Source organism: Theropithecus gelada, chromosome 15, assembly GCF_003255815.1.
Source record: "Theropithecus gelada isolate Dixy chromosome 15, Tgel_1.0, whole genome shotgun sequence".
NCBI lineage: Eukaryota > Metazoa > Chordata > Mammalia > Primates > Cercopithecidae > Theropithecus > Theropithecus gelada.
In genome coordinates this window covers 44,298,446-44,310,035 of record NC_037683.1, presented here as the reverse complement: position 1 = coordinate 44,310,035, position 11,590 = coordinate 44,298,446, and the positions used below count along the sequence as shown (strand labels likewise).

At 54.6% G+C, this 11,590-nt stretch overlaps 1 protein-coding gene across 1 annotated transcript in view; it reads right to left on the bottom strand.

The window, feature by feature from the left end:
• Positions 1 to 1,312: 1,312 nt before the first annotated feature.
• Positions 1,313 to 11,590, bottom strand: part of SHB (SH2 domain containing adaptor protein B) — a 148,653-nt gene continuing 138,375 nt past the window's right edge. The window contains exon 6 of the mRNA XM_025360492.1: positions 1,313 to 2,181. Within this exon, the coding sequence (XP_025216277.1) occupies positions 1,998 to 2,181 (184 nt within the window). The 3' untranslated portion in view covers positions 1,313 to 1,997. The remainder of the gene's footprint in view (positions 2,182 to 11,590) is intronic.

The following is an 11,590-nucleotide window of genomic DNA, read 5'->3' as shown; positions in this document are numbered from 1 at the left end:
AAGCCTTGGGGTCCAGTGCCAACTCCTCACTCATCTTATCATTTCCCACCTACCCTCCCACTCCCCAAAAGGAAAGCATGAATCCTTCCAGGGCATTCCCGCCATCCTCCCTCATTAAGGGATGCTCTAGGAAATGCCAAACATGCAAGGAAAGGATTGGCTTCTTTAAGAGACTAGACCCAGGCCACGGCCACATGGACTGCCAGACAGGGCCCGGGAGGACGACCCAAGAGGCGGCTGGTCCCTAAAGACGGGTCGCCAAGGGCAGGGCTTTGCACAAACTGCTGAAGTCTGTGCAGCTACCTAAAGGGGCAGGGCTCTGTCCCAGCTCAACACGTGGCCTTGGTGAGTCCTCCTGTGTCTGCATCTCAACAGTGAGCTGGAATCACCTCCAAACAGTCTCTAAAGACATGAGCAGCGCTGATGTCGGAACCTGCTGATGACGTTCAAACTCGGCCCCTTGTGCTCTGCCCAGGTGGGCCAGGGATGACAGTCGTCAAACTTCCAGTTCGTTCAGGCCAGCTGGTGCCTGGCGAAGGCTCTGGAACCGTGGTATCTCATTCAGGAGAGGGCAGCCACACCTTCATGCTGCTGGCTGGGTGGAAAAAGCAGGAGAGCTGAGAAGCTCGTAGCCTCATCGGGGCTGCCTGGCCTGTGTGGGAGGACCCTGCTGCGGCCAGCAAGAGAGGGTGTGTGTTTGTGTGTGGAAGCAGTGTGGACCACTGAGGGCTCAATGTCCCTGGGGGGTCAGGATTCTGCGTCCTCCATGGGCAGAGTGACAACAAGGCCATGCAGAACCAACGAAAGAGCACCGGCTACAGAACCACTCTGCCGCTAGTGAGCTGTGTGGCTTTGGGCAAATGACGTCCCTTCTCTGTCTCCCTTTCCCTACGTGTTAAATACCTCCCAGGTGGTGCTGACAGACAGTGGGGACAGAGCCCTTTGTAGCCAGCTGGGTGCTGTGTCCAGGGGTTGGGGGGGGGGTGTCAACACAGACATCCCACTGCAGGAGGGAAAGACCGGTTGTTTGATCACTAGAGGCTCCTGACTGTCCACTGCTGAAGCCTGAACTCTGAGCTCTGGGTTGACTCCCAGAGTGCTACCGACTGCCTCAGCCCAGTTGCCAGAGCAGATGGCTCTGGTGTTCAGAGCTGCTGAGGGCTGGAGCTGAGGCCTCGGCCTCCCTCCCCTCCCTGGGGCCTGCCACAGCAGGAAGCCCAGAGGAGACACACCTTTCTCTGGGAGTGAAACCAGTAGACAAGCACTGACCCCTCAGAGACCCTCTGCAGTATATCAAAAAAGGATAAGGCTATATATTAAATGACTATTTTATTTACATACCCTATTCATAAATAATTGAATCCTCTTTTTGACTGCACAATGATTCCTTGAAGATCGCCTAATGATTACACTGAGTGACTACAAGTAGATCAGCGGGCTTACCCATCTGTGTGTGACCACATTCTCACATCTGTACTCACACACACACTCACACAGACACACACACACCAGCGGGGGCGGAACGCCAGCGCCTCCGGGACTCTCAAAGCACCAGCATTTGGCTCCCAGCATCCGTTGGGGGCCCCTGTGGGAAAACTTTGCCCCGTACACAGGTGTGAATTCGAGACAGCTGGAGAACAAAGAGATGTCAGCCAGGGAGCTCCCGCCCGCCCTACCCCCACCCCTCGGAGCTGGTCTGCCTTTGTTCATCCTGGAAGGCATCTCTTTGGATTTGCAAATATTTTAATTCACAGAAACTCAAGGAGAGGGTGGGGGTGGGGGCTGGGGTGGTGTGTTGGCAGCCCCTCTGTCTTTATCCAGGCCTTCTCCAGCCCCCGTAAGTGGCAACAGCATTCTAGAGACATGCAGTGGTGTGCTAGTACCATACACACAACACAAATGACACAGCCAGCAACAGTGGCCGGGCTGGTTGGTGGGGGGCCTCCGGCACCTCCAAGTCTCAGGCTCTGTCACAGAGCAGGGCAGGTCTGGTCCGCTCACAGGGTCCTCACAGCCACGGGGTAGAGGAGGGACAAGTGCTCGGCCCCTTTGATGGGTAGCTTTCTGGTGGTGTAGTAGTGGATGACTTCCGGGACACTGTCGAATGGAGGGCTGTTCTGACCCAGAATGTATTTCTCTTTGGTTTTGGCCAGTTTCATGTGCATAAAACCCTGGTTGCTCCTGTGAACAAAACACAGAGGTTATCAGAACTACCCCTCTGACACTCAGGCTGAGGCCAAGTGGCTGGGAGTTGCACCTCTCCATGCCAGGGCCAAGGCCCAGGACCAGATGAAATGCAGCTGCACCCAAGTGCACCCCCAATTCTGGCATCTGACCCAGAACCAGCAGCACGGCTGGTTCTGCTGCCAGGCTACAGGAGAGCATTCCAACACTGAATGATTCCAGGGGCTTCTTCAGAAAAAACAAAACTTAGTCCCTCTTTCTACTACTGGCGCATATCCCTGTTTAAGCCTTGCCTGACAGGTGCAAAGTGTGTTCATATCCCCAATGCCATGACAAGTGGGTAGGGCAAGGGTCATTACCCCCAGTTTCCAGAGGAGGAAATTGTGTGGCAGGGATGGCAAGTGATCTGTCCTTTCCTTTCAGTAGTAGAAAACTGTCACTGGGAAGGGGCCACCCAGCCAGGGACTACATTTCCCAGCCTCCCTTGCAGGCAGTTACCCATGTGACTTGGCTTAGCCAATGCAACATGGGCAGAAAGTCTGGACTACCTGCCCTCTGCATCCTCCCCTTCTTCATAAACCCTGTCTCTCCCAAGGTCCAGCCTGTGTTGTCTCTGCTGGGTGGTCTTCCAGGCTCCCACAGGCAGAGCTCCTTCCTTCATCTGGTGGCACTGAGGACACACATGCCTTCCTGAACTGCAGGTACTTAGCCACCATCCCAGCTCCTCTGAGCATGCCACGGAGCAGGGCCCAGTCTGTGTCCACCATGCTTGGCTTCAGACTTGCCTGAGAGGAACCTCCTGAAGTCTGCTCAAGGAAAAGCAGTGGGGTGGGTTCCTCAGAGATCAGAGCAGAGCCTATGTGCTCAAAGCCCTTGGAGCCCACCTGCATCTGCTCACACAGAGCCAAGGCCACGGTCCTCCCACCAGCATTTGCCTGGCCCCAGCAGACCTCTCCCAGCTCTCGCTGGGGCTGCAGCCACACTGGACCCCTCACCCCTCCACCAGCCTGCCTCGGTCCAGGCTGCCGTCTTCCTGCCCACTCAGTTCCACACCTTTTATGATTCCACTATGATCCTGCCACCACACCTGTGGATGCTTTAGATTTTCCAAAGCACAGTCCACTTTATCGGGTGTCTGTCCCTTAGGTAGAAAGCTGGAGCTTCTGACAAATCACCTGCCCCCATCTCCACAGCCTCTAGAAGACTCCCCCAACCTGAGCTCTGAGCAGACTTGAAGGTTTGCAGCCTTTCCACTCCAGCTCCGCCCCTCGCCACTGTCGCTCCCACAGGGGCTCTCAGGGCTTGAACACATCTCTTCCAGTCAGGACTGGGCTTCCCAAGCTTATGAGTGCCCGCTCTATTGACACCTTAATTTGGGCTTCAGGACCATTTTCAAATGGGCAGAACAAATGCTTAATGAAGTGCGAGCACTAAGCAATATGTCTGCTTATAATAATATATTTAGAGATGTCACCCTCAGCTTAACGGAAATCGTTGGGAGAGCAATTACATTTCAAGAGAGAATAATTCCTGTAGAGAACTGAAATTTAAATCAAGATTTTTTTAAGGCTGGCAATGTTCTAATTACAGAGCCTGTGGCAAGTTCTGCTCCTCAGTGAAGGGTCATTTCATTGGAGAATTGCCTAGACACGTCTGAGAAGCAGGCGGCGCACTTGCTTAGGCTGCAGAAAGGAAACGGCGTGTATATGACAAGAAGAATGTAAAACTCCATTCCAGTGAAGACTCACCTACCCGCCACGCCGAAGAGACCACAGATCTGTGCCAGCTTGGAAAGGGCTGTGATTGCTTAAATAACACACTGAAACTGCGTGGCTGAGAAAACAGCAGAAGAGTTAAAAAGCTGAGCTCTCAGAGCCACATGCCCAGCTTCGCCTGGAGAACGGGTGTGGGCGGGCGAGAGAGCAGGGCTGGTAAGAAGGGGCTGCAGGTGCCAGGGACACTCAGCAGGGAGGAGGGTGTGACCCTGGGCAAATCATTCCCCTCTACGTGCATGCACTGAGTGGGCTTATGTTTTTGGGGTGCTGGACCAGCAGGCTTTGTGATTCTCACAGATCTATGCCTGGGGGACAGAGTGGAGGAGGTGTCAGGCAGACGGTCACGGCCGCTGGCGGGAAGAGTCTGCCAGTGTGCAGGTATGAAGCTGTAGGGGAGCGAGCCAGTTTCATTTTCAAAGTTAGGAGAGTAACTCACATGGATGAAAGTGACATTTCACACTAATTTGTTCTACAGCATCGGGCAAGGAATGTGGACAGTGACGGCGGCAATGGCTCTCACGGTCTGAAGCAGACGCTAAGCTCCTCTGTTCACAGGATAGGGGCTTAGAATGGTCAAGGTACGATGTCCTCTCTACCTTGGCTGCTGACAGATAGCGAGTTGGGGCAGCTGCCAGGCTGAGAAGAGTCTAGACGTCCCCTGGAAGTCCCTCCTGCCTGTCTGAGCCTGCTGTTTATCCCCCCCCAACACACTCCTATTTCGCCTGTGTAAGCACCCAAAAGTTTACCACCTTGAGCCACGCTGTGCCAATGGGGCAGGCTGGTCCCGAAGCTCAGAGACCAAGGCAGAGCTGGGACCAGCACTTGGGCTCCATGAACCCCCAGTCTGAGGCCTGACCATTCTCAGGCAGAGGGAGAAAGGCACGCTCACATGCTGACCCTCCCGGGCTCAAGCACTGCACCCCGTGGGTTCCCTAGCCCTCAGGCTGTCCTTGTGCCTTGCTGGGTTCTGTCCCTTCTCCCACTGCATCCACAGGGAGGCTGACCAGATGACCCCGGGGGGTGCTTCCAGCCCTAGGTCCTGGATTCCACATGTGCAAAACATAATCTGCTGCCTACCTGCTGAGGGCTTCCTGCAGGAAGGGGTCTGCAAGCAGCCTGACACATTCCCTCCACCGCTGCCCTCATCCCCAGTCCTGCTTTCGCTGGGGCATCGGCCAGGATCGCCTTCAGGGACAATCCTTCCTATAGGCCAGGCTCTATGTGTTTAAGCACCGAGGAGCAGACAGGGGAGGTGTCCGGCCCAAGATCACACAGTGATCATCAGCAGCCGATGTCCAGAGTCAGTGCTCCTGACCTCAGCACTCCCCAGACCTAAGAGAGGGCCTCATGTAACCCTCAGTGCTCCACGTGAAGCCAGGCAGGGGGGTGGGTGAGAGGCATCAGACCCTGAGCAAACATCCCCTCCACGCTGATCTTCCGCCTCCACAGCGCCCATGGTGCAGGGCTGACAGCAGGTCAGAGACAGCAGAGGGGCTGGGAGTAAAAGACAATGTGTGGCACCCACGCAAGGGGCTGTGCCGAGGATTGGGAATGACATGTTCTGATTGGTGGAGCCCCCAGGACCGCCCCCCAGGGGTCTGAGGTCCTGAGACTATCTGCCAATCCTCGACCAATGCAAGGGTCAGGTGACGCCTTGTCCACACACAGCCAGGAGACATGCTGTGACAATACATTCTCATTGGTTAAGGTCCCCATGAGGGAGATGTCACCTAACAGTTGAAGATTTAAAAGCAGCTGCCAGGAGTGGCTTCACTGACTCCCACCTTCACACAAAAGGAGAGGCGAGCATGAGCAAAGGAAGCATGAGCATTTCTGTGGAGAACAGAGGGGTACATCAGGCAAGGAAAGTATGCCCAGGGATGCGTGGCTGCTGCAGACAGCATGTATTCTGAGCTGCAAGCAGTCTGGGGGTCACCTCTCACTCCCCTGGGGTACTGTGGAGGAAACTGAGCCAGACAGTATACTACCCTGGCCCAAGGTGCACAGCAAGGCAGGCTGCAGGTGAGCCCAAAGCCCTGGTCCTGCATCCCGAGCCAGGTAAGCCGGGCTCTGGGCCACACCTCCTCCCACCTTTCTTCAAGGCAGCGTGGACTTCCGCACTTCAGCACTATCGTGGTTCAGGGAGGACACTGCCCCCGGGGAGCTTCAACAGGCTGCTGTGCCTGCCAAGCTCCTGCATCAGCCCCGTCTCCTTTGATAGGACATCTTGCGAGGGCAAAGTCACAATGAGAGGTGTCTCTGGTGGGTGACCTGTCTAATGAGTCTTATAAGGCTGGCAGAGGCCGGGGTGCTGGAGCTGTCACAGGCGTTCAGATGGCTCATTATCATCACAAAAAGCACCTCCTCATCATCAGGATTATCAAACGTGCCGGGCACGCAGGGCTAATAACAGGCCCCACCTCGCAGCGCAATCACGGGCTTTAATAAAACATTACTCAGCCTGCAGCTGCCGGCCGCTGAGCAGGGTACGAGGCCTCACCTCTCGCTTTTAGACCTAATTGCTTGATGCATATTTCATGAAGAATCCTGGGTAATAGTTATGTTAAACCGCTTCTTTTCATGATGAAATGACTTAAAAATACTTGCATATAATATTTATGCGGGAGAAGGATGGAAATTGGCCTTTGGGACTAACACGTGGGACCCAGTTACAGGACTCCAGACACAGAGGGGATTTCTGGTTTACCTTAGCTTGAAAGGTGTGTAGGGAGCTGCTGTCCTGACCCAGATGTCCTCAGAACATTAGCCCTCAGGTCAAAACCATCCAAGGCTCCCCATGGCCAAAACAGATGTAATGACATCCAGTACTTCAAGAGCCCCTACTGGGTACTGGGCTCTGAGCTGAGCTGTTGCCACATATTCTCTCATTTAAACTGCAGAGCAAAGCTGCTAAGTTGTTAGAATGATCACTATTTACAGATGGGGAAACTGAGGCTCAGGAAGGCTGTGTCTCATGGGACATGGTAGGGCTAGGATTTGAACCTATGTTTGCTGAACTCCAAAGCCTGGTATTCAGGGCCCAGAAGCTCCCACCACAGCCTCATCTTCCTCTGCTCAGCCACCTGCTGGCCTCTTTCTGCCCCAAGATCTGGCTTCCCTGCAGCTTGGTGAGAACTGGAGGCTGAGAATCCTGCAAGCCCACTGTGATGTTTGTTTCTCAGTCGGCTGAGCCGTAGCCCCCTCTGGCCTCTGGGCACACACACATGCCTGGCACACAGCCGAGGCACTGTGCCTGTCACCCATCCATCCATCCATCCATCCAGGTCTGCCCAGAGCCAGGGCAGTGAGGCCCCATGAGTCCTCCCCTCCAGACATAAGCTCCTCAGGGCAGGCTGGTGGCTGGTCCACCTTGTCCCCGACTGCGGCCCAGCAAAGGGAGAAGCTGCACACACTGAGGCTGGACACAGTGGATGCTTTATCCAGCCAACAACAGTTCCAGGATGAGCCAGTGAGAACTGGCAAAATGGGAAGGACTAGGGAGCTTCCGGAGGGTCATCCCTGCGAGGTGAGTACACAGGCACGTGCTTTTCATATCAGAAAGTCTCCCCTAGGGAGGCCACAGGGAAGAATGCACCAGAGCCCTTTTCCCTTAGGATTTGGAAAGGACTTATTCCTGAGGCCACTCAGCCGCCCAGTGCCCCCTGCCCAGGCCTAAATAAAACATGAATGTGGCCGGGCGTGGTGGCTCAAGCCTGTAATCCCAGCACTTTGGGAGGCCGAGACAGGTGGATCACAAGGTCACAAGATCAAGACCATCCTGGGTAACACAGTGAAACCCCGTCTCTACTAAAAAATACCAAAAAAAAAAAAACCAACTAGCCGGGCGAGGTGGCGGGCGCCTTTAGTTCCAGCTACTCGGGAGGCTGAGGCAGGAGAATGACGTGAACCCGGGAGGCGGAGCTTGCAGTGAGCTGAGAGGCGGGCACTGCACCCCAGCCTGGGTGACAGAGCGAGACTGTCTCAAAAAAAAAAAAAAAAAAAAAAAAAACAAACATGAATGTGAGACAAGTTCCCTTGCAAAATCGTAGTCTTCTTGAAGGCGTAAGGTGAGCGCTGGCCCTGCCCCTCCCTACTCGGGCTCTAAGTGGCTGCGTCTTTTCTTCTTGTTGGGCTATTTTGGTATTTTTTTACCCCCCACTCTTTCTTATGACTTTATTTTCTATTATCCCAAAGAATGTGGCACCATGCTGTTGGGCCATTTTAAACATTTAAATGTTACACTGTGCAAAGATTCCTGGGCCAGGTCGGTGGAAGGGGAGGCAGAATGAGCTTGTGCATTTAAAGGGCACTCAACCATCAGCTGCCAGATAATTCCCAGGGGAGGGAGGTGTCGCAGGTCCCCCGGCCTTGGTGAGCAGGGCAGCAAGTGCTCACACTCTGAGCCCTGGGAGCGCCACCTCCATGCCTGGCATCGGGGAGGGCCCTTCCACCCCCACAGACATGTACTTGCTTCCGACGGGGTAGAAGCAAACGGGGAAGTTTGTGCCGAATCCAAGGGAGTCAGGCCCAGCTCTAATGCTAACCTGCTGTGATGTGGGTGACAGAACCAGCCTGGAGGGTGACCATAGCAAGCTACCTCCGTGGTCACCTACCAAGCCTGCAAAATGGGCAGTTCCTGCCATAACCCCACCCGAGGATGGCGATTCTGCCTCTCGAAAGCAGTGCCTTTATGACACAGCTTTTGCTCTCCTCCCGCCGCCTCTTTGACCTCCAGGGGAGTGTGACATTTTGCTAGGTCTATGCCTCTAAAGACACTCTCCCCCTCACCCCCGCGAGCAGGACACAGCCACTCCAGCAACATAGTGCTGGAAGATTCGAGAAGCACGGCATTACCCATCTTACCGCCTGGGGATGTGCTGCCAAGTGCTCTATGTACCTCCTCACAGCAACATCAAGAGATGGGCCTACAGACTGCAGGTGGGGAAACAGAGTCAGAGGGCTCAAGTGACTGACCTGGGAGTATGCAGCCACTGAGGCGAGAAGTGAGACTGAACACAAGTCCACTGAATCTTCACAGAGCCGGAGTGGGTGCCTGCCTGCCAGGCAGACGCATGACCCCGTTCTCCCTCAATGTGTGGCAGACAAAGAGGGGGTGGAAATCTCTCTGAAGAAAAATAGGCCACTGTTTCAGTACAGCATTCAGCAAAGAGAGGCCCCTGCTATCTTAGCGGAAAGCGAAGAATCCCAGATGCATGGAGAGCTGTAGCCTGGACCTGGGGTACCTCCCTTCAGACACCGCCCCAACACTGTGAGAGATGTGGCTTCACGGCAGCAAGAACAGTCCACCTCTGTGGTCCAATTACCCAGAGCCCAGGCAGAGCCCACTCACACAGGTCCTGGCCTGCCTCTGGCATGGCTGAGAAGACCTTAAATGCTCCCTTGGTCCATGACTGGACGAACGTGTGGCCTCCCAAGGAAGCTGGGAGGGCTGGCATTATAGGCAAGATGCCCACTGCACAGATGAGAAGAACAAGGGCCTGAGGGAGAAGCAACTTGCCCAGTCACCGTGCAAGGCTATCAGGGCTTCCTGAGCCAGGGGACCAGGATGTGAGTGCATGTCACTGTGTGACTGGGTTCTCCAACTGTGTGAGGCGTGGGGCAGGGGGCACGGAGGCTCCTTCTAGCTGAGATGTTCTAAGAGTCAAGGGAGCTGGGATAAAGGAGCTTAGGAGGCCCACGCGGCCAACACCTGCATCCCGCCCACAGTTTCCAAAGCAGCCTTCACAGTGACAAGCCAAAGACACACACGCCAAGTTATTGTGAACAAACGTCTCGATGTAAATGCTGCTGAGTGAAATGACGTGATTTACAACCAAATAATTAGACTTTCAATACACGCATCAGCAGTGATTAGCCTTCCCGAGACGCCCAGGCATTTCTCAAGCTCTAAGTTGGCGGCCCAGGGTGAAGGCCTTCAGTAAATCATGACAGAAAGCCATCTCTAGGCAGGAGACCTGGCAGATGCCTCTCCTGGCGAACATGTAGAGGCATAAGGCTCGTTTTAGCACACAAAGCAGTAGGTATGTCAAAATGAACCCATTTTGGTCAATTTTCTCAGGAGAAAACCAACACATCATCAGACAAGAGGTTTTTAAATGAGGGCTCAGGCTGAGGGAGTGAGCCTCCCATTACCAGGGGTGTGTAAGTGGGAAGGCAATGACACTTGGTGCGGGGATCCCGCTGGATGCCTTTTGTAGTGCCCCCCTCAGGGATCCCACCAGCCTCAGCCAAGTGCACATGGAAATTTCAAGGAGGGCTGGACGCAGAAGCGGAGGGGATGGTGAAATGCTGCCAAAGCTTCAGGAAGGGGAAACAGGGTCTAGGGCTCTTTTTCTTTCTCTCTCTTTTTTTTTAACCTTTAATTGAGGACTTTTCTAGGAACATGAAGGCCTATGTGTGTTGGAAATTATTTTTCTCCACTCTTCAGCCCTAAGCATCCCCCAAAGGGGGAAGTTCAAACTCTGATACCACTGATATCACTGGCTGGGCAAGTCCCCTCTCCCTGGGCCTCAACGTCTCCCTCTGGAAAAGCTGGAGGGGGTCCCTTCAGTGCCGAGTTCTCAAGCCAGTGATGGACATGCCAGGGTGGGTGGGAGCAGCCCAGCAGGAGAACAACGCAGGGCAGAATGGCTCCCCTCATGGAAGGAGACAGGTGTGTGCGCTGGCCACAGTGGATCCTGGGCTTGGGGACAGCAAAATGACAAAAGCAGGCTTCTCATGCCTGTGCCAACAGGATGGACAGAATCCAGGCCAAGGGTGATCTCTTCCTACTGAGGACAAGCCTGTCTGAGCCCTTAGGCTCCTTAAAGCAGTGGCTCCTACTTGGGGCAATTTTGCACTCCCTCTTCCCTGGGGAATATTCAGCAATGTCTTGACACATGGGTGCTACTAGCATCTTGTAAGAGGAGGCCAGGGATGCTGCTAAATATCCTACAATGCACGGACAGCCCCCATGACAAAGAATAATGTACTCTAGCTTCCAACACTGCCTAGGCTAAAGCCATACCACTCACTAGACGGCCAGTGCCTCAAATTCTTCATCCACAACATGGGAATAACCAGAGTCCACCCTCACGGCTGTGGTGAGGGGCAGATGAGAACCTCCACATGAAGTGTGAATGTCTGACGAATCCTGGCTCGCCTGGCCCCTTTATGTAAGGGTTTAAGACACAGAGCGGAATCTGCCAAACGGCTTGGTTCCAGAGGGCTCCAGGCTGTTTCCAAGGACAGGACCCCCCAGTCCCACCTGAGCAGCACATGGTGGGGGATGTACTGCATCTGAGGAGTCTCCAGAGCAGGACCATGCAGAGGCTGGGCCAAGGCAGCCTCAGGGGAAGCTTTTATAGGACAAGGGGGGCCAGCACCCTGGGATTGACTCAGGCAGGGCCGGGGAGGGGGGTAGGCCTTGGGGTGCTTGAGGATGGTGCTGGACGCAGCCCAGGCTCAGGGCCACCCAGATCTGTGTCTGAGTCCCTGCCCTGAGCTGTGCCTGGTCTGAGCTTCAGGTCCCTGATCTGGGAAGTAGAGCTTTCACTGTTCACCCATAAGGGTAGTCTGAGGTCTGGACAGTGGGGAAGCGAGGCTCTGCAGGTGCGGAGGTGCTACCGAGT